The 19,942-nt window shown below is 32.3% G+C and overlaps 1 protein-coding gene and 1 long non-coding RNA gene across 2 annotated transcripts in view; both read right to left on the reverse strand.

Moving 5' to 3' along the window:
• The window catches only part of LOC126888498 (uncharacterized), a 157,878-nt gene extending 144,084 nt beyond the window's left edge, over window positions 1-13,794 (reverse strand). The window contains exons 1-3 of the mRNA XM_050656835.1: window positions 13,646-13,794; window positions 13,155-13,538; window positions 2,303-2,472 (exon numbers count right to left, since the gene is read on the reverse strand). Coding sequence (XP_050512792.1) covers window positions 2,303-2,472; window positions 13,155-13,538; window positions 13,646-13,699 — 608 coding nt within the window. The 5' untranslated portion in view covers window positions 13,700-13,794. The remainder of the gene's footprint in view (window positions 1-2,302; window positions 2,473-13,154; window positions 13,539-13,645) is intronic.
• On the reverse strand, window positions 9,329-13,148 carry LOC126888334 (uncharacterized). The gene is made up of 3 exons (XR_007699519.1): window positions 11,529-13,148; window positions 11,276-11,470; window positions 9,329-9,510 (listed from the first exon to the last, which is right to left on the reverse strand). It is a non-coding gene; the product is annotated as an uncharacterized LOC126888334 (long non-coding RNA).
• Window positions 13,795-19,942: the final 6,148 nt, after the last annotated feature.

Consider the following 19,942-nt stretch of genomic DNA (forward strand, 5'->3'; position numbering starts at 1 on the left):
GAAAAAAGAAAAACAGCAATTAATAGAGACCTATCATAACCACCCGATGATTGGAGGCCATGTAGGGAATAATAGACTAATAAAGAAACTAAAAGCAAATTTTAAATGGAAAAATATGGAAAACGAAGTAAGACTGTATATCAAGAATTGCCACAAATGTCAAGTAAACAAACCAAAGAAAGGCCATACAGAGGAATTCGTAGTAACGGACACTTCCGAGAAACCATGGGATATAGTGTATATTGACACGGTAGGCCCATTCCCACGGAGCAGAGAAGGAAATCGGTATTGCATAACAATGCTCTGCGAACTGACGAAATACGCAGTAAGTATCCCGGTGCAGGACAAGGAGGCGCATACAATAGCTAGGGGTATATTCGAAAACTTCATACCCACTTACGGGCTAATGAAACAAATAAGGACGGATCAAGGGACGGAATACAAAAACGAAATAATGTCGAGTTTGACGAAAATGCCCAACATCCAACATAACTTCTCGGTAGCTTACCACCCTCAATCGATAGGAAGCTGCGAAAAATTACATCGCACACTTAACGAGTACGTCAGGTGTTTCATCAACGAAGGTAAGGATGACTGGGATGAGTGGTGTAGAATGTTCACATACTGTTACAACACCACCCCCAATTCATACCATGGGTACACACCTTTTGAATTAGTATATGGGAGGCCAGCAAATATACCTGAGAACCTCACCTCTAACATCCAACCATGCTACAATATAGACGCATATTATAATGAGCTTAAGTATAAACTTCAGTTTGCGCATACCAGAGCCCGCAAAATTTTAATACAACAAAAAATAAACAGGCAGGGGCAAAGCCAAATCGTAGCATCACCTCAGAAATTCAAAGTAGGTGACTTAGTCTTAATTAAAAACGAAGAGAACACCAAATTCGATTCATTGTACAACGGTCCATATAGGATATCAGAGATGGGTAAAGTAAATTGCAAAATTGAGTTAAAACCGGGAAAAATAAAGGAAGTTCATAAGAATAGGCTATATTCATACAAGAAGTGAATTAGTGTGAAAGAAAGACTAAAATATATTTAATTTGTAAATAAGATTTAATCTGCTTATAAAATAGGTACCAATTTATTAGAATAAGGAATAATATAAATATTTTATTGCTATATTTTGGATAAAAATAGGATTTCTGTTAAGTTAGGGTGATAATATAGTTGAGGACTTATATCTGACGATATAAGCCCTCCTCTCTAAAAGGGGATGATGTAACATAGTACGTTAACCCTTAGCATTGAATAAAATATTATAAGTATAGTTTATAGTAATGTAAATATGTTTCGGCATTGACCGGTATTGACCTTATGATTTATTGTATATAAACGAACCAAAGAATTGACGAGACATTCATATCAATCGATTAGTCACGATGAAGCAATAATACCTTAGTTATTGTTTACATATATACTGTTGTTTAATTGTTTAAACGAACGCTGTGAAGTTCAAATATATTTATAAAGTGAAAATGGTATATTATTGTACATCCCGCACTTAGGGCACAATAGCTCAACCACCAGACCTAGTACCACGTCACACGCCTATCATCGGGGAAACTTCTGGATTAGCGGAGACATTACTCGTCGATGACGTGTAGCTGTTGTTTGTTGACTACTAGGGGCAGGGCCGGCCTCAGTTAGAAATTCGTCACAATATTATGCAAAAAATTATTTTGCCTCGCAGACTTAAAATGCGTATAGTAGAAAAGGGTATGAGTTTTGCGAGATGAATCTAGTATGCCTTTTTTAAGTAAAAATATTAAGCGAATAAAAGTTTTTGTCTAAAAGATATATAGAGTGAGTAATAAAAAAATTGAACCTATTAAATGAGCGCTGAAAAGCGTTTGCGGCGCCCTCTGGATAATACATCATTTTTGGTGGCGAATTTAAATTTCTTGTCCAAAAAACCCTCGCTTACCAAATTTTGTGTTATTATCTCATACCTGTTGGGAAATATTCAAGAATAAGTAAAATAAAATTTTAATTTTGACACCCTTTATTTCGGTTATTATCAACTTTCGTACTAAGGTAAATTAGCTTATTTCGACCAATTTTAAGATCAGAAATCTAATGTTAAACTATGACCCATTCTTTACCAAATACCCTGTATACGTATTTCCGCCTACTTGGACATCATCAGTACGGTGTAGTCGTTAAAAAACTTGATTGTTAACTTGGGAAAGGATCAGTACAGGAGCAATGTGACCATTTTTGGTCATAATATCTTCTATAGGTAATAAATAGGTATTGTTTTTAAACTTACCATTCTCTTGCATGTATTTGTGAATCAAGCCAAACACTTCGTCGTCCTTTTTGTTTTCCAAAACTTACTTTTACACCCAAAATATCTCTTTTTTCGAAAGATTTTCCTCCTTTAATTAAAGTTACTTTGTCTGGATAGTCTTTCGCTAATTTTTTCAACCAGCTGTTTATCTGATAAAAGGAATATATTTTACTATAGTATACTGATAAATCAAAAAAGCATGTTAAAAAACTTGGTCTAAAATAATAAAACTTTCTTGAGTAAGTCGCAACGCAAGACCATTTTTGTGTAATATGTATCTCCTTGCATAGAACATGTGTCAGTTTAATATTGTCTATGTCTAAGTTGTCATTGTCTCATGTCATGTGTCACTAATGTTAGTGTCAAGATGTCCTGAAATAAAGTATAAAAATAAGTGTCTATCATTATTGTTTAAATATACAACAAATATAAATTATCATAAAACATGGCGCAGTCAGTAGGATAACCTTCGAGAAAAACTCTTCGAAAACGCCTAACTAATCTAGAAAATGGCAAATGTGGCCTTGTCGAAAAGTCGTCAAAACAATATTTTTTTAACCAAATGGTATGTAGTTGGGAGTGTATTTTTTTTAGTGGAAGAAGTAGAAAGCACAAAGTGCGAAAGAACTTGGTGAAAAATAGTGACTATATTAAAAATTATTTGGACATAAAAATATTTTTGGGTATCAAAACACTAAAATTCTACAGTATGTGAAAATTGCTACGAAATCAATAAAACAACGTAATTATATTTTAAACTACCTCGTATAATAATGTGAAACTTAGTGAGTATTGCGAGGAGAATACAAAAATGTAAAAATATACTAAATCTATTAAATATATAAATCTATTAAAAAATAAGATTAGTTTGTTTCATCCTGTCAGTACGAGTGACCCTGTATATTTGAAAATGTTTTTATGATTCTGTCTATTTCCCGACTTTTACCTAAATTATTTTTTTCGTAGATATCTCTTACGAAAAATGAATAATTGGACTTCCTCGCACTAATTCCGCACCCTGTATATGCACAAAGGTTTGTGTAATACAGGTGTTTCAAAAAGGTATGTCATAAATTAAATCACGCATTCCGGGGACAAAAATAAATTGATTGAATCCAACTTACCTTAGTACAAAAGTGTATACAAAAAAAGTTACAGCCCTTTGAAGTTACAAAATGAAAATCGATTTTTTTTTTTCATATATCGAAATATCTTAGAGATTTTTCATTGAAAACGGACATGTGGCATTATTATGGCAGCAACAGCTTAAAAAAAATTAAAGTGAAATTTGTGCACCCCATAAAAATTTTATAGGGGTTTTGCTCCCTTAACCCCCCCCCCCAAACTTTTGTGTACGTTCCAATTAAATTATTATTGTAGCACCATTAGTTAAACAAATTTTTTGCCTCTTAATATTTTTTCGATAAGCCAGTGTTTATCGATATATTTTAAATATTTGTTGAATCCACCACATATTTGTATATGGTTAAGTACCTATGATATACCTGTCAATAATCTGAAAATTTATTTATAATTTACATTTTTAGGTATATTTTGAACAAGAAGCCACATCTAGATGAAATGTGACTTATCAAAAAAAGACTAGGAGGCAAAAAAGTTTTAAAAACACTATGTATACCTAATGGTACCACAATAATAGTTTAATTGGAACGTACACGAACATTTGGGGGGTTTAAAGGAACAAAACCCCCATAGAATTTTTATGTACACATATTAAAAAAGAAGCTGCATCTCGATAAAAATTGGCTTATCGAAAAAATACTAAGAGGCAAAAATGTTTTAAAAACGTTATGTTTAATTAATGGTATCACAATGATGAATTAATTGGAAGGTACACAAAAGTTTGGGGGGGGGGGTTTAAGGGAGCAAAACCCCCACAAAATTTTTATCTGGTGCACAAATTTTACTTTCATTTTTTTTTAAGATGTTGCTGCCATAATAATGCCACATGTCCATTTTCAATGAAAGATCTCTAAGAGATTTCGATATATGAAAAAAACCCGATTTTCATTTTGTAACTTCAAAGGGCTGTAACTTTTTTTGTGTACACTTTTGTACTAAGGTAAGTTTGATTCAATCCATTTATTTTTGTCTCCGGAGTGCGTGATTTAATTTATGACATACTTTTTTGAAACACCCTGTATATTGAGATATACAGGGTGAGTTTTTAGTGCGGGATCGGTCGATAATTCCATTATGGTATAGAATATCGAAAAAAGATATTTAGAAAAAATGCAGGCAATGATATTCTCCAGGCTTGGAAAATATGTCCATTTCTACAGGGTGATGAGTAACTGCGTGGTATATCAAACATATAATTTTTTAAATGGGACACCCTATATATTTTTTCATATTTATATTCCTCTAGTAATTCTTGTTCATATAATATAGGGTTTTGTATTATTATTATACCAGTATTTAACAAGTTATAAGCATTTTTATTTTGAAATCCATATGAGATCAACATCATGTATATAAAGAAGTAATTCATAAACAATCATTTGTTTTACATAATAAGATAAACAATATACTGTAGTTTTTAAATTAAGTATAATTGAAATCATTGACGAATATTTGTATACAGGGTGAACTACAAAACCAAATTACGATTTTCTCAATTTTTTTAAATGGATCACCCTATATTTTATTTTTTTAAAATATTGTATTTATGAAACTATTTTATTTTTATATAGCATTCCCTATACCTAAACTCATTAGTTTCCGAGATATTTTAAGTTTTCTTCAAATTTCGGGAATACATTCAATTTTTCTAGTACAAATAAGTTAGTGTATTAAGTGATAAAAAAACAAAATTATTTTTATTCAATAAATAACTAACACAAAGTATAAACCATAACAATGTGCAGGGAATGTACCAATAAATGTGATATTAAGAAATTATAATCATATAAAAAAATTGTCTTGTTTATAATAATATAACAAGATTATTTTTATTTAATTAATAACTCACATAAAACATAAATTAAAACTGTCAAAGTGTCACTAGGGAAAAATTCAATAATTTCAGAGCTCTTTTGCAATTACTACTGATTATTTCATTCATAGGAGATTCTGACCAATAGAAAGCTACAGAAATCTGAATTAAATCGATAATTTTTGATAATCTCCCGTCGTTAAGTATATTACGTCAGATGCCCTTCGTTGCTACGAAAAAATACATTCAGTGACATTAATGACAATTAATGTTTTAAAAATTATAAAAGTTATGACTTTCAATCGTCAAATATTTATAAAAACTGTGTGTTTAATGGTACTTACATAAATAAATGTCGATCGGATAGCTCAGTGCGACTAGCGGCTGACCCGCACTTCACTTCGCCGTGAGGTACGAGAGTTCAAACCCAGCCCAGGCCATCGGAAAACAAAAAGGCTAACGCGTCAGTATAAAATTCTAAATATGAATCTGGCGCTTAGACCTGAATATGCGAGCATCTGATCGACCTATGAGGGAGCAGTACGGCAAGGGATAAGGGCTTGCGGCTCGGTGATACTCCCCCATAGATCCCTACCGAAGGGCGTTGACGCCTAAGAACGGTGTATATACACATAAATAAATTACAATAAAATTTTGGTTTTGAACAGTTTTATTCATGAAATAATCGCAACAAATTGCACTCGACCTCTGAAATTATTATAGAATTTTTGCTCTCGTGACACTTTGACATAATTTCACTCGCCTTCGGCTCGTGAAATTAAAACTGTCAAAGTGTCACTCGAGAAAAATTCAATAATTTTAGAGTTCTTGTGCAAATTAGTACTGAAAATTATAGTATTAATAACTGCGCGTCACAATCTGCAATTAGGAACGTGTTTAGGAACGTGTTACTAAAACCTTCTTGGCTTAGAATACTGTTGATATATCTAAAAACTGTTACATCAGTTGTATATTGTCTTGATTTACGTTTTGTGTGAGTGGTTTATTAAATAAAAATAATCTTGTTATATTATTATACACTAGACATATTTTTGTTGGAATTTTACGATTCTTGTATAATAGGGAATTATGATTTTTCCTTAATATCACATTTATTGATACATTCATTGCATATTGTTATGATTTATATTTTTTGTTAGCTATTTATTGAATAAGAATAATTTTGTTATATTATCACTCAATACTAACTTTTTCTAGAAGGAAAATTGAATGTGTTCCCGAAATTTGAAGATAACTGAAAATATCTCGGAATGTGATGAGTTTAGATATAGGGAACGCTATATAAAAATGAAAGAATATCATAAGTACAATATGTCTAAAAAGTAAAATATAGGGTGATCTATTTAAAAAAATTGAGAAAATCGTAATTTGGTTTTGTAGTTCACCCTGTATACAAATAATCGTCAATGATTTCAATTAAACTTAATTTACAAACTACAGTGCATTGTTTATATTATTATAGAAAACAAATTATAGTCCATGAATTAGTTCTTTATATACATGGTGTTAATCTCATAGGGATTTCGAAATAAAAATGGTCATAACTTGTTAAATACTCTGTATAGTAATGCAAAACCCTATATTTTATGAACAGGAATTGTGAGAGGGATATAAATATGAAATAATATATAAATTGTTCCATTTAAAAAATTATATATTTGATATACCACGCAGTTACTGATCACCCTGTAGAAATGGACATATTTTCCAAGCCTGGAGAATATCATTGCCTGCATTTTTTCTGAATAACTCTTTTCGATATTGTGTACCATAATGGAATTATCGACCGATCCCGCACTAAAAACTCACCCTGTATAAACACTACGGCGGTCCGATAAGTATTTAGCCTTCAAAAGAAAAACAAAAATTTTGGAAAAGTGACGATTTATTTCTGAACGTAGTCTCCTTTACAAGAATCTACAGGTCGAGCAAGTCTTGTAAATTTCACGATTGCGAGCCACGTTTCACGCAACCGTGTTTGCGTACTTGTGTTTCGAGTTGCGTGGTCGTGCGGAGTTATATTTACCAATTCGCGCAATCGTACTTGAGACGCTGTGTCAGGTGAGGTGTTTGAAAATTTGTGTAACTTGATTCTGTGGTGTGAAGGTGGTTAAACTTTTGTTTTATTTTTTTTGTTTTGTTTGTTTTTGTTGTTGCGAATATATCGCAGAAAGTTTTTAGATGAAGTAATTGTATGATGAAGATAACACAGAAAATACAAGAGGGCAGCATACTTTGCAAAACAATTGTTACAATTTGAAATCAACAATTTGTTAAGTTGTTGTCTTGCTGGTAAAAAAGTGACTTTAAAAAAATTATATCTTGGAAACTAAAAATTATTTTTATTTATAATTAAAACATGTAAAAGTATAGTACTCTCAAAAAAATTTCAGCCAAAAATATTCATTTTTGTAGAATTGACTGCAATTTTTCGACAACAGCCCTTTTTTGCAGTGAGCAGCATAACAAGTCCAGTCTCATCTGAAATCGAAAGTTTCTTGTAGTTTATACCTCTGGCTAGTGAATGAACAAAGGATTTTTTATTAGATGAAGTCATTTTTGTTTTATAAAAAAAACTACTTTAAAAATGAGAAAAATTGGGGTCAAAAATGTGTTTAAACTTATGTAAAATCTTCAAATTTCATTTTTTTTAATTCCTTCGTTCATATTCTAGCCAGAGGTATAAACTACAAGAAACTTTTTGATTTCAGATGAGACTAGTTATGCTGCCAACTCTACAAAAATGAATATTTTTGGCTGAAACTTTTTTTGAGACTACCTTAAGTACTATACTTTTACATGTTCCAATTATAAATAAAAATAAATTTTAGTTTTCGAGATATAATTTTTTTAAAAAGTCACTTTTTTTACCCACAAGACCTATGTAACCCCTTAAAAAAATGTTTGGAAGAATATGTTTGATGGCCAAGATGCATACATATATTTAGAAGGAAAGTTCCTGATTTCTGTAGTATAATACATAATACCGAAGAGGAAGTAGCCCTAAGCGCCGGACTCCACTTGCGATTTGTAGTTGTGAAGATTGAACACATTCTTTCAAATAGAAGTCAATCCATGATTATTTAGTCACAAATGGATTGACTTGTATTTGAAACAATGTGTTCAATCTTCCTGATTACAAATCGCAAGTGGAGTGCGGCGGTAATAACACCAAAATATTCCATATAGGTCCATAGAAGGTACACAGACATTGAAAAATTCCTGGAATATCCCCGAAAACATGTTCCCTAAACATCCCAGGAAAATCCTGTGTCAGCATTTTAAACATTACCTGAATGTCTTATTGGAACATTCCATGAATATCCACGAATGTTCTCTGGACATTCAAAATATATTTTGTAGACATTCCCTGGATATACCAGAAATACAGTGATGAGCGCTCTAATAACCGGCAAAATAGCACAAAAGATGTATTAAGTAGTGAGATAAAAAGACATGAAACTAGTTGAGCTGGGAAATTTAGCGATATTAACTTATACATTTAGATTGTATTGATTGTGTACCACCTTCAGACGTATCAGACGAGTTTGGAAACTACCACTGTCACAGTTTTAGTTGACATACTCCTCCGATATGTGTAAAGGTGGGATCAATATAACGTAAATTTAAAGGTTAATTTCGCTAAATTTCCCAGCTCGACTAGTTTCATTTCTTTTTATCTCACAACTAAATATGTTGCCCATATTTTGCCGGTTATTAGGCCACTTATCACTGTACATCCTTGCTGATGTGACAATACCTCCTATCTGTTTTTTCATGAGTTTTGTATGAGAGATGGAAAAACATGTTTTAAGATCACCTCCTGTGTTCATATGTAAGTTTTGACTTGTTTTTTAGTTCATAGATAGTTTAATTTACTACAAAACAAGTCAAAAAATATGATATGAAAACAGGAGGTGACCCTAAGACAAGTTTTTAGTCTCTCTTACAAAACTCATGAAAAAACAGATAGGATGTATTATTACATCACTGACGATATGTGGCCATACCAAATAATACATCCTTGATAAATATAAACATTTTTATTGAGCAAAATCTTTTCATACATTTTTTTAATGCAATTTACTGATATTCCTAAATATTTCACAAAAATGTGTCACATTTGCTTTGTAAACCTTTCTTTTGCCTTTCGTAGCCACATATTCCGTTTCCTTCCTGGTTTTTTGTAGACCACTTCTCTCAGCTGATTCTAAAAAAAATGAAACAAATGGTAATTTTTCTATCCTTTACAATTAACAATCAGAAGAAATATTATTTACAGATAATGATATGCATAATAATAATAGGTTTGTTCTAGCATCAGTTTGAAACCATCAGCGAATAGTGGACCAGCGCGAGTAGAGGGGATCGCACTGGTGACTGTATTATGTTCTTTTACTGACCAACTGTTTGCTGATGGTTTTTGACTGTTTGCTAGAACAAACCTAATAATAATAAATATTTTGTATTTTGACAATGACATCTGATGTGGAAGTCAAAACATTAATAAAATTATTTTTTCAAGTTAACTTTCACATGCGCGTCTTAAAATTGTACTTTTAATACTTATATCATAAATAACTATTAAAACTATCTTAAGAGGAAACAGTATCGATCAACAGGTAGCGAAAATGTGTTCCAAGATTGCGGCTGTAATTTTGAATATTTTTCAAGATATTTGGCACACATATTCGTAATATAATAAAGAATGGCGGTACAGAGCCCAATTTGAAAAATATATTATTATGTGGAAATTACTCTGTAATTAAATACAATATAAAAAAAACAAGCTTGTACCGCCATTAAGAAGAACAAAAAAATACACTTTCTTCAAATACAACTTTTTTATCCGATTTTCTGTTATTTTGGAACTACTAAAATTTTTTATTTCATTAGTAGTTCCAAAATTACACAAAATCTAGGCATCGGATAAAAAAGTTTATTTGAAGAAAGTGTATTTTTTTGTTCTTCTTAATGGCCGTACAGGCTCGTTTTTTAAATATTGTATAATTACAGAGTAATTTCCACATATTAATATATTTTTCAAATTGGGCTCTGTACCGCCATTCTTTATTATTTTACGAATATGTGTGCCAAATGCCTCGAAAAAATATTCAAAATTACAGTGACAATCTTGGAACACGTTTTGGCTACCTGTTTATCGCTACTGTATTACCTTAAAACATTGTAATTTGCTAAACCAGTATATTTTACTCTACTAGCTACCTCATTTTCCACTGTTTCTAAAGACTTGTTTACATGGGTAGAGTTTTGAGGAGAGTAGAGTAGCGGTAGTACTCTACCAAAAATGGCTTGATATCATTCACATGAGGAGAGTACAAGTATAGTACTGATGCTAGTATAGTGAAACCAATTTTTGTATTTTTAAACACTCTTGATTATAAGTGCACCTTAAATTCTTAATTTTTTGCTTAAGCTCGTTTACTCCAAAGCCCCCTTTGCCATTCTTTCGACGATTTCATCCTCCGCAGCTTACTGCAAACTTTTATTTCTGTAGTATACACTACCTAAATTCCATAAACACTGGTATTCGCCGTATTATAGCTCTACAAGTTTTAAAGTTTCATCTTCGGTGAACTTCATTTTCACTATTTACACAAAACACAATTCCAGCCAGAATGACAGCGCCCCATGTACTCTCCTACCTACTCTATTCTGCCATAATTGAGCGTGTTCCATGGGTAGAGTGTGCAGCCGAGTAGACATTTTGGCAGTAGTGGTGGTCATAGAGTAGTTACTTTGCCGTAGGTTGCTAGTCACTCTACTTTAACTCCAACTATACACTCTACCAGCTATTCTACTGTGCTGAGCATTTTTACAGGTAGAGTTACTCTACTCTATCAAGTACTTGCATCATTACTCTACCTGTGTAAACAAGTCTTAAATCTACTGAATGAAAATCTACTTAATCTTAATCTACTCTTAATGAAAAATGTCTAAAATCATTTACCCACCTAGTATTATTGTAGAATTTAAGACAGTCCAGTGCCTTATAAATAATTTCAATATGAATATTTTTTCCTTTAATTCTCCTTTGATATCACTCCATTTTAGATTTTGGGGAACTTATTTCATTGTGTTTATAGCCCATATTTATTGAAGGAACCCAATCTGGAGATTGTTATTATCGATTAAGTCGGCTGGTTTTCCTATAAGATTAAAATGTTAACATCTTCAAAAATCGTTACTGTTGTAATTGTAACTTACCAGATATAAAATGATTACAGCAGACAGGACAGGAAAATTTTCATTTCGCTAGTAAAACCTGTACATTGTATTGCATTTAACCATTGTTGTCTCTCAGATACCTTATTTAGTTCAGTTTAAAAGTGAACTTTATCTTGACTTTATCACAATTACTTTGCATTTCACACTTCAAAACACAACACCAATGAAGCATATTATCTTTCTAAATTAATACTTCCAGAGAAAATGTTAAATTAATCTTTGTACAACACAAAATTACAAAGAAATACAACTAAAATTATCTAAAACTCATTAAGAACAGATAGAATAAGATTTATCTTTTACAGCCAGTAGCCACGCCAGTAGCCACGCCAGTAGCCATATTGACATATTGATTTAATTTTGGCAGCATTGGGAACGGATTTAAATTTGGTAAATATAACTCCGCACGACCACGCAACTCGAAACACAAGTACGCAAACACGGTTGCGTGAAGCGTGGCTCGCAATCGTGAAATTTACGAGACTTGCTCGACCTGTAGATTCTTGTGTCTCCTTTTAGCTCGACACATGTGACCCAGCGTTGCTCCACCTTTTATAACCCGTCTGAAAGATACCTTTTCTAGAGGTCTGCAAAGTAGTCTTTCGTGCCGAGATTATGGCTTCTTATTAGACTTAAGTTTCTGCCCGGTGAGTGACTTAGTCATACGGGGCCAAATAGGAGAATATGTTGGATAGAACAGCAGTTTGTAGCAAAATTCGAACAATTTAATATGGCCATGGCCATGGCGGAGGTGTAAGCCGGAGCGTTGTCATGGTGGAAGAGTTTTTTTGTTCCCGAATTGGGGCTGATTTTTCTGAAATACGGCGTCAAATCGACCCAATAATGCGGCATAGTAAAGCTCTGTGGTCGTTTTACCCTTTTCCAGCAAGTCGATAGAGATCACACCTTGTGGATCCCAGAAAATGGTGGCCATCACTTTTCCGGCCTATTGGACAGTTTTCGCCCTCCTCGTAGCACGTTCGCGGGGTCATGGACACTGTATCGACTGTTCCTTGACCTTTGGTGTGTACCAGTGGAACTATGTTTCGTCGACGGTTAAGAAACAACGTAGAAACACATTTAGATTAAGCTTAAATAGCATCAGCCACTGCTCTGAAGTGGTCGCGTGGTTGCGTTTATTGTTCGGAGTTATAAAATGCGGCAGCCATTGCGCCGACAGCTTTCTAATGTACAAAATTTCATGTAGGATATGACCAACTGATGCCTACTGTCTCAACTATCTTACAAAGCTTCAGTCGACGGTCTGCTAATACGTGGATTTCTTTCCCGTTATCCTCAGTGGTAGACTTTTCGGGGCACCTGGGAGTTTTGCCCTTTTTTCAGTTTTCTAAAATCCTTAAACACGCCCGCTTAGACAGACGACCAAAACAAAACTACGAGTTCCTTTTTGGCTAATATTTTGACATAGGCCGTCTACAAGAATGTATTTTACGATGGTATATTTCTCTTCCGGTAGGTGCGCCATCGGGGAGAGAGGCTAAGTACTTATCGAACCACCCATCGGACATTAATCATTGAGTGACCGTTTATATTATTGGCAACAACATTCACATACTTTTTTATTGTAAAATATTGTCTACTTACATGTTCCAAATCATAGTATCTATCCCATGTCAATTCACCTTTCTTTAGACTCCGAAGATTGTTTACTTTGGATTCTTCGTCTATTTGTTCTTGAACATTGCTCGTAAGGACTTGAAACTTTACATTACTTTTACCAATGACATATTCAAACTTATATTTTTCTTCGGGCGAAACCAGTACGTCTATAGGTACTCCGACTTTATATGGATTCCTCCAGAAATCCAATTTATGCTCATTAGACTCTTGTAGGTTTTGAAGCAATTTTAGTTGATAAGAAGTTTTTGGTGATAATTTGTATAATGTATAGTTGTCATACCTTACTACCGCAGACGAAAAGGAAAGCAAACTAGCCAAAATACAAAATGAAGCCAATTTCATTTTTCCCTAAAAATTAATAACGGAAAATGTTTTAACTTGGGATAAAGTTAAGGGTTAAAGGGATAATAAAATATAACAAATAGTTACGAAAAAGTGAAAAAGAGTTTTCTTACCTGCATCAACAATATTTTACAATATTTTTTTCGTAAAAAAGTATGTACATACATGGGACTGCCATTTTCTTATATAGGTAGCTATAGGTAGCCAGTTATAGTTTTATTGGTTGGTCATGAATTCGTGATACTACTGAGATATATTTTCCACGAAAAAATAGTTAAACTTTACATATAAATCAAGAAACGAGATTCTAAAAAATTTTTATGAGTATCATAATTAAATTAATGACTGTGTTAAGCTTTCGTGAGAATATGTTTTTATTACAAAACTGATAATGTTTCAATGACGCATTCAAACCAATTAATATGAGCTGTCCCTTTTTTCTTTCTCTTCCTTTTGTGACAAAGAAGTAGTGTCACAACAATATTCTCATTCTGTTTTAGAATTGGCAGTATTACCTGTTGCACCTCTGTGTCCTATGCTCTCTCTGTAAGGATCTATGGAGGAGCACGCCGTCATCTATTGCCGAATTGCTAATCCATAGGTTGATCCGATACGTCATCGTATTCTAGTCTAAGTAGAAAATTTATATAGAATTTTGGGTTGGTACGTTTGCATTTTTGCTTTCAGGCCAGAGTCAAAACAATCACTCGCAAATGACTAACAGTGAATTGAATGAATGAAATAAAACTGCATAGACCAACGAAATGATATTCATCACATTTCTCTATTATGAAGAAGCGTTTGACACCGCAAAACACGATGCAATGATAAATTCTACGATCGTTTGATAAATTATACGCAATCCTAATATTGAAGAGATAGATATAAGAGTTCAGTCTCTATTGGAATCAAAAACACGAGTGAGGCTGAACAAATCAACGAACAAAGAGAAATTTGAAATTTTAAGAGAGGTGCGACAGGGTTGTATATTGTCTCCTGTGCTGTTCAACCTCTATGTGGATAATGTTTTTGCAGAGCCACCTGAAGGTTGTAACTGAGTATAACGATCAACAGATATCCGATAAATAAAGTTCGTTCCGCCGACAACACCGCTATAACCACAGATTACGAACATGATAATATGTAGCTGATGCTAAGTAAAATAAATACCGCACGAAAACATAATGGCTTGAAGATAAATTCTGGAAAGACTAAATGCATGGCAGTAAAAAAGGGCGTACTTTCAAGGGTACAATTGCAGGTATAAAATGCTCCAATAGAACAAGTGCAAACATTCAAATACTTGGGAATGATAGTAAATGACCAATGGAATTCTCAACAAGAAATAAAATACCGTGCCGAACAGGCAAGACAAGCTTTTATTAAATTTAATCCGCTACTATGTAGCCCAATAAATGACCGTTTTGGAGTGTAATTTCCAGGGGCAACTCCGAATTGCATGAAAATTTGGATTTAGGTTCTACTTCCCATTCACTTCGAAGTTGAATTTGTACCGTTGGTTGCTTTTACTTGGGGGGGTGACATTTACCCCTTCTCGGGGGGTGAAAAACGCATGTTTAAAATGAGGCCGGAAATGGATAAATTGACTTATTTTAAGCATCTTTTGCTGTATAAAGTTTTTTACGTTAGTCAATACTTTTCGAGTTATTCGCGATTTAAAATGTTGATTTTTCGACAAAAAAACTACGTTTTCAGACCGTTTTTCCCAAATAACTGAAAAAGTAAATATTTTATCGAAAAAAAATATATTTAGCAGAAGTGGCGCCTATAAAAAAACGAAAAAAATGATGTACAAGTAAAGTCTACAAATTGAGTAGAAGCAAAGTTGTAGCTCATGCAAATACGTTCTTATTCGTCTAATTCCAAATCGAATAATTCAACGCGAAATCACCGAAGAAAGAAGCGTTTTTCGGGAAATCCTTATTAACATTTTTAAAGCATCGAAAAAAAACTTATTATTTGTTTTTTACAAAAGTTTACAGCATCAAAAATAAACGAGTTACACTGAAAAAAAAGTTGGCCCTTTTTTTTGGTAAAAAAAATCGTGAAAATCTCCCCCTATTTAGAACCCTAAATGAAATTATTCGTTTAACTTTACCATTTATTTTAACTGTATGTGTATTGTTTATATGATCTGTAAGTTTGATTGGATTGAAGTCCTTATTTTTGAAAACATTTGGTTTTATAGTAAAAAAAATTTTCTAAAAATTTTTGAAAAACTTAATTTTTTCAAAATAACTTAAAAAGTATTAGTGATAAGAAAAATCTTAAGGAGTAAAAAAATGTAGGTTTTGCTATTATAAATATGCTAGTTTCATTTTGTTTCTCCGTAAGACAAAAATTGGTTAAGATATGGCTGTTCAAAATTTGCATACAGTCGTGATTAGTGACCCATTCAGGCGTTCTCAATTATAACCCTTTCAAAAATAAACACTTTAAAGCGGTGAGACTGACAGATCATATAAAAAATAGATAGGTAAGTAAATTGTTTGTAAAGCGGTAGCGATTAATTTCATTTGGGGAGCTAAACACGGCGAGATTTTCATGATTTTTTACAAAAAAAAAAGAGAGCCAACTTTATTTTGAGCGTAATTCGCTTATTTTTAATGCTAAAACTTTAACAATTAAAACAAATTTTTAACAATTAAAACAAAAACAAAACATTTTTCGGTGATTTCACCTTGAAATATTCGATTTGGAATTAGACGAATAAGAACGTATTTTTCATGAGCTACAACTTTGTTTTTTTTTTAATTGATAGACTTTACTGATACACCGTTTTTTTGGGTTCTTTATAAGCTACACTTTTGCTAAGGATGTTTTTTCCATAGAATATTTACTTTTTGAGTTATTTGCGAAAAACTATCTGAAAACGTAGTTTTTTTGTCGAAAAATCAACATTTTCAATGGCAAATAACTCGAAAAGTATTGACTTACGTAAAAAACTCTATAGAACAAAAGTTGCTTAAAATCAGTCAATTTATGCATTTCCGGTCTTATCTTGAACGTATGTTTTTTCACCCACGAGCAGGGGTGACTGTCACTCCCCAAGTAAAAGCAACCAACGCCACAACTTCAACTTTGAAGTGGAGGGTAAGTAGAAACTAAATGCAAATTTTCATGCAATTCGGAGTTGCCCCTGAAAATTACACGGTATCGCCGAATTTCCCGTTCATTTACTGGGCTAATGTACCTAACTCCAATCTTTCCTTCAAACAATTCAATATTTGATAAGGTTGTAAAGTTTTTTTAAGCCTCTTATTATTATTTGGTGAATAAAAAATAACCTACTGCTATTTTAAAAAAACTTGTTGACGTTTTTTTTATACGCGACGTACATTCTATGTATTTTTACGTCCAGAGAAACTTTAGCACTAGAACTTTTGTCCCGCATATTATTCGAATGAAGTTTTCAGCTGGGAGTCATTTTTTTCACCATTATTTTTTATATTATACTTTATAAAGGACGCGGAATAATAAAGACTGACTGAGATATATATTTTTCTTCGTGACCAACAACAGAAGTTTTTCTACTTTTATACTGAATTACACTAAAGCTAACCCAGCCAACTTTTTGTAGCAGAATGGACCCGTCAGCAATGCCTTATAGGCCTGGATCCCGCGTACCAAAAAAAAGTTGATTAATAGCAAGCTGAAAATTTGTTAATAGCTTAACGGTCTCTAGTCGGACAAACTTTGATGTATGGGAACACTGGAAAAGGGGAGGTGTTAATTGTGGAACCTGATTTTAATTGTGGAACGTGTCATCCTGACAAGTTTATGATTGTGAAAACTAACAGGTTGTCTTTAAGTTTATTCAATAGCAAACTTTATATCATATATGCAAAAATGCTTGTCCGATAAATATGTTGGGCATCTTAATAAGTCCGACACGTAGAACATGTCAAACGACAGGAATTATGTTGGTGATAAATAGCAGTCTCATTTTTGCATAACAGTTAAATGAAAGGGTAACAAATCAATTGGAAGTTCTGTCCGACAAAATACATGGGACGTTTTCGTAGTCTGACGTTCGAAACTTGTAACCTATTCCACAATTAAATCTTGCCCTGTCCCAATGTTCCCGTACATCAAAGTTTGTCCGACTTATACAAGACGAAAATGGCGACTTCGTTGGAAAAATTATTCCCATGAGATGTTTTTGCATAATCAAATTCGTGAGACACCCCAGAATAAGATTCAATTTTTTCAAACAATTTTTTTTTCAAAAATCAATATTTTTGGCCAAGACAAATTTTTTTTTTAGGTTTTTTGGACCATTCTAAACAAATAAGGTCTGTCGTAATTTTTCTCTAAAGTTGACCGTTTTCGAGTTTTAAGCAATTTAAAACTATTAAAAAATATTATTTTTGAGGTGACCAAGTGCCTAAATTAAAGTTCAAACCTTCTTGTATCCGCTCCCGATGAGTATTTTGGGCTTATTTTATTTTAAACTATTGTTTTTCAATTTTTAATGCAGCGCTTATGACAGCTTATTAATCGATATGATTTTTTGATGTTTATTATAATTTTTGAAAATATAAATAACGATTGAAAAACTAATAATATGTTCGAAATTTTACAAATGTGCAAAATTAATTTTTTTACTTTTTGTCATTGAGATTTAAAAATTTTTAAGATTAAAATTTTAAAGTATAATTTGAATGCAAAATCGCTGATATCAAAAATAGAGTACTTAATTATTTAGTTATACATAGTTTTCGAATAAATCGCTGATATGCATTAAATCTCTACGATTCAACAGATCCCTGCTTGTATTTTGCGGTGTATACTGTATTAGTACGTTATTTAACGACAAAATATTGCAAAACCTCTAAATTTTAAAGAACCGCTTGGATTGACATGAAATTTGGCATACACATAGCTAACACGTCAAAGAATGATATTGTGCCGATATGTGCTTTTGCCCTGGGGGAGGTTTTCACCCCCTCTTGGGGGTGAAAAAATATTCGTCTAAAGTTAGTCCGGAAATAGATAAACTGACTAATCTTAAGTAACTTTTATTTTATAAACTTTTTTCAATAAGTCAATATTTTCGAGTTATTTGCCAGTGAATATGTTCATTTTTTCAACAAAATAACCACGCTTTTAGACGGTTTTTCGCAAATAACTCAAATAGTAAGTATTTTGTCGAAAAAAAATTCTTAGCAAAAATATAGCCTGTAAAAAATTTAAAAAAATGGTGTATATATCACGTCTCTATATCTATAAGTAGAAGCAGAGTTATAGCTAATGAAAAATAAGTTCATATTCGTCAAATTCCAAATGGAATACTTTAACGTGAAATAACCAAAAATGAAGCACATTTCGGGGAAAACTCATTTAAGTTACAACTTATTTAAAGTGTTTTAAAAAAGCTTCATTTTTGTTTTTAAAAAAAATTCTAGCATTAAAAGTAAACAAGTTACGCTCAAAATAAAGTTAGTCCCTTTTTTTTAGTAAAAACATCGGGAAAATCAATCCCTAATTTGTATCTCAAATGAACTTAATCGTTACGACTTCACAAGTTTCTTGACTCGTGTATGTATTGTTTATATTATGATCTGTAGGTTTCATCGGTTCAAAGTCCTTATTTTTGAAAGGGCTGTAGTTAAAAGGGGTTGAACGAGTCATTGATCACGAATGTATGCAAATTTAGAAACACCAAATCTTAATCAATTTTTGTCTAAGAGAAAAACAAAAAAAATACATGATCTTCAGAAAAGCAATGCTGATTTTTTTTTGTTTTTCGAGATATTTGGTATCTCTAACAATTTTTAAGTTATTTTGAAAAAAACATATTTTTCAAAATTAAAATTTTTAAAAATTTTACTTTAAAACCAAATTTTTTCAAAAATAAGCACTTTGAATCGATGAAACTTACAGATCATATAAACACAATATAAGTAAAATAATTTGTGGAGCGGTAACGATTAATTTCATTTAAGTTGCTAATTAGGGGGTGGTCTTCCCGATTTGTTTTGCCAAAACAAAAGAGACAAACTTTCGTTTGAGCGTAACTCGCTTTTTAATGCTAGAATCTTTTTATAAAAAGAGTAATAAAGCTTTCTTTTAAACGCTTTAAAAAAGTTATGATGGGTTTTCTCCAAAAAGTGCTTAATTTTTTGGATATTTCACGTCGAAATATTCTATTTGAAATTTGGTGAATATGAATCTATTTTTCTTTGGCTATAACTCTGGTCATGCGAGGTACAGAGACCTAACGCTTACACCATTTTTTTTTTTTGCTTTTTTACAGGCCATATTTTTGCTAAGAAGGTCTTTTTCGAGAAAGTACTTACTTTTTGAGTTATTTGGGAAAAACCGTCTAAAAATGTGGTTATTTTGTTGAAAAATTAACATATTCACTCGCAAATAACTCGAAAAGT

Source organism: Diabrotica virgifera, chromosome 7, assembly GCF_917563875.1.
Source record: "Diabrotica virgifera virgifera chromosome 7, PGI_DIABVI_V3a".
NCBI classification, from domain to species: domain Eukaryota; kingdom Metazoa; phylum Arthropoda; class Insecta; order Coleoptera; family Chrysomelidae; genus Diabrotica; species Diabrotica virgifera.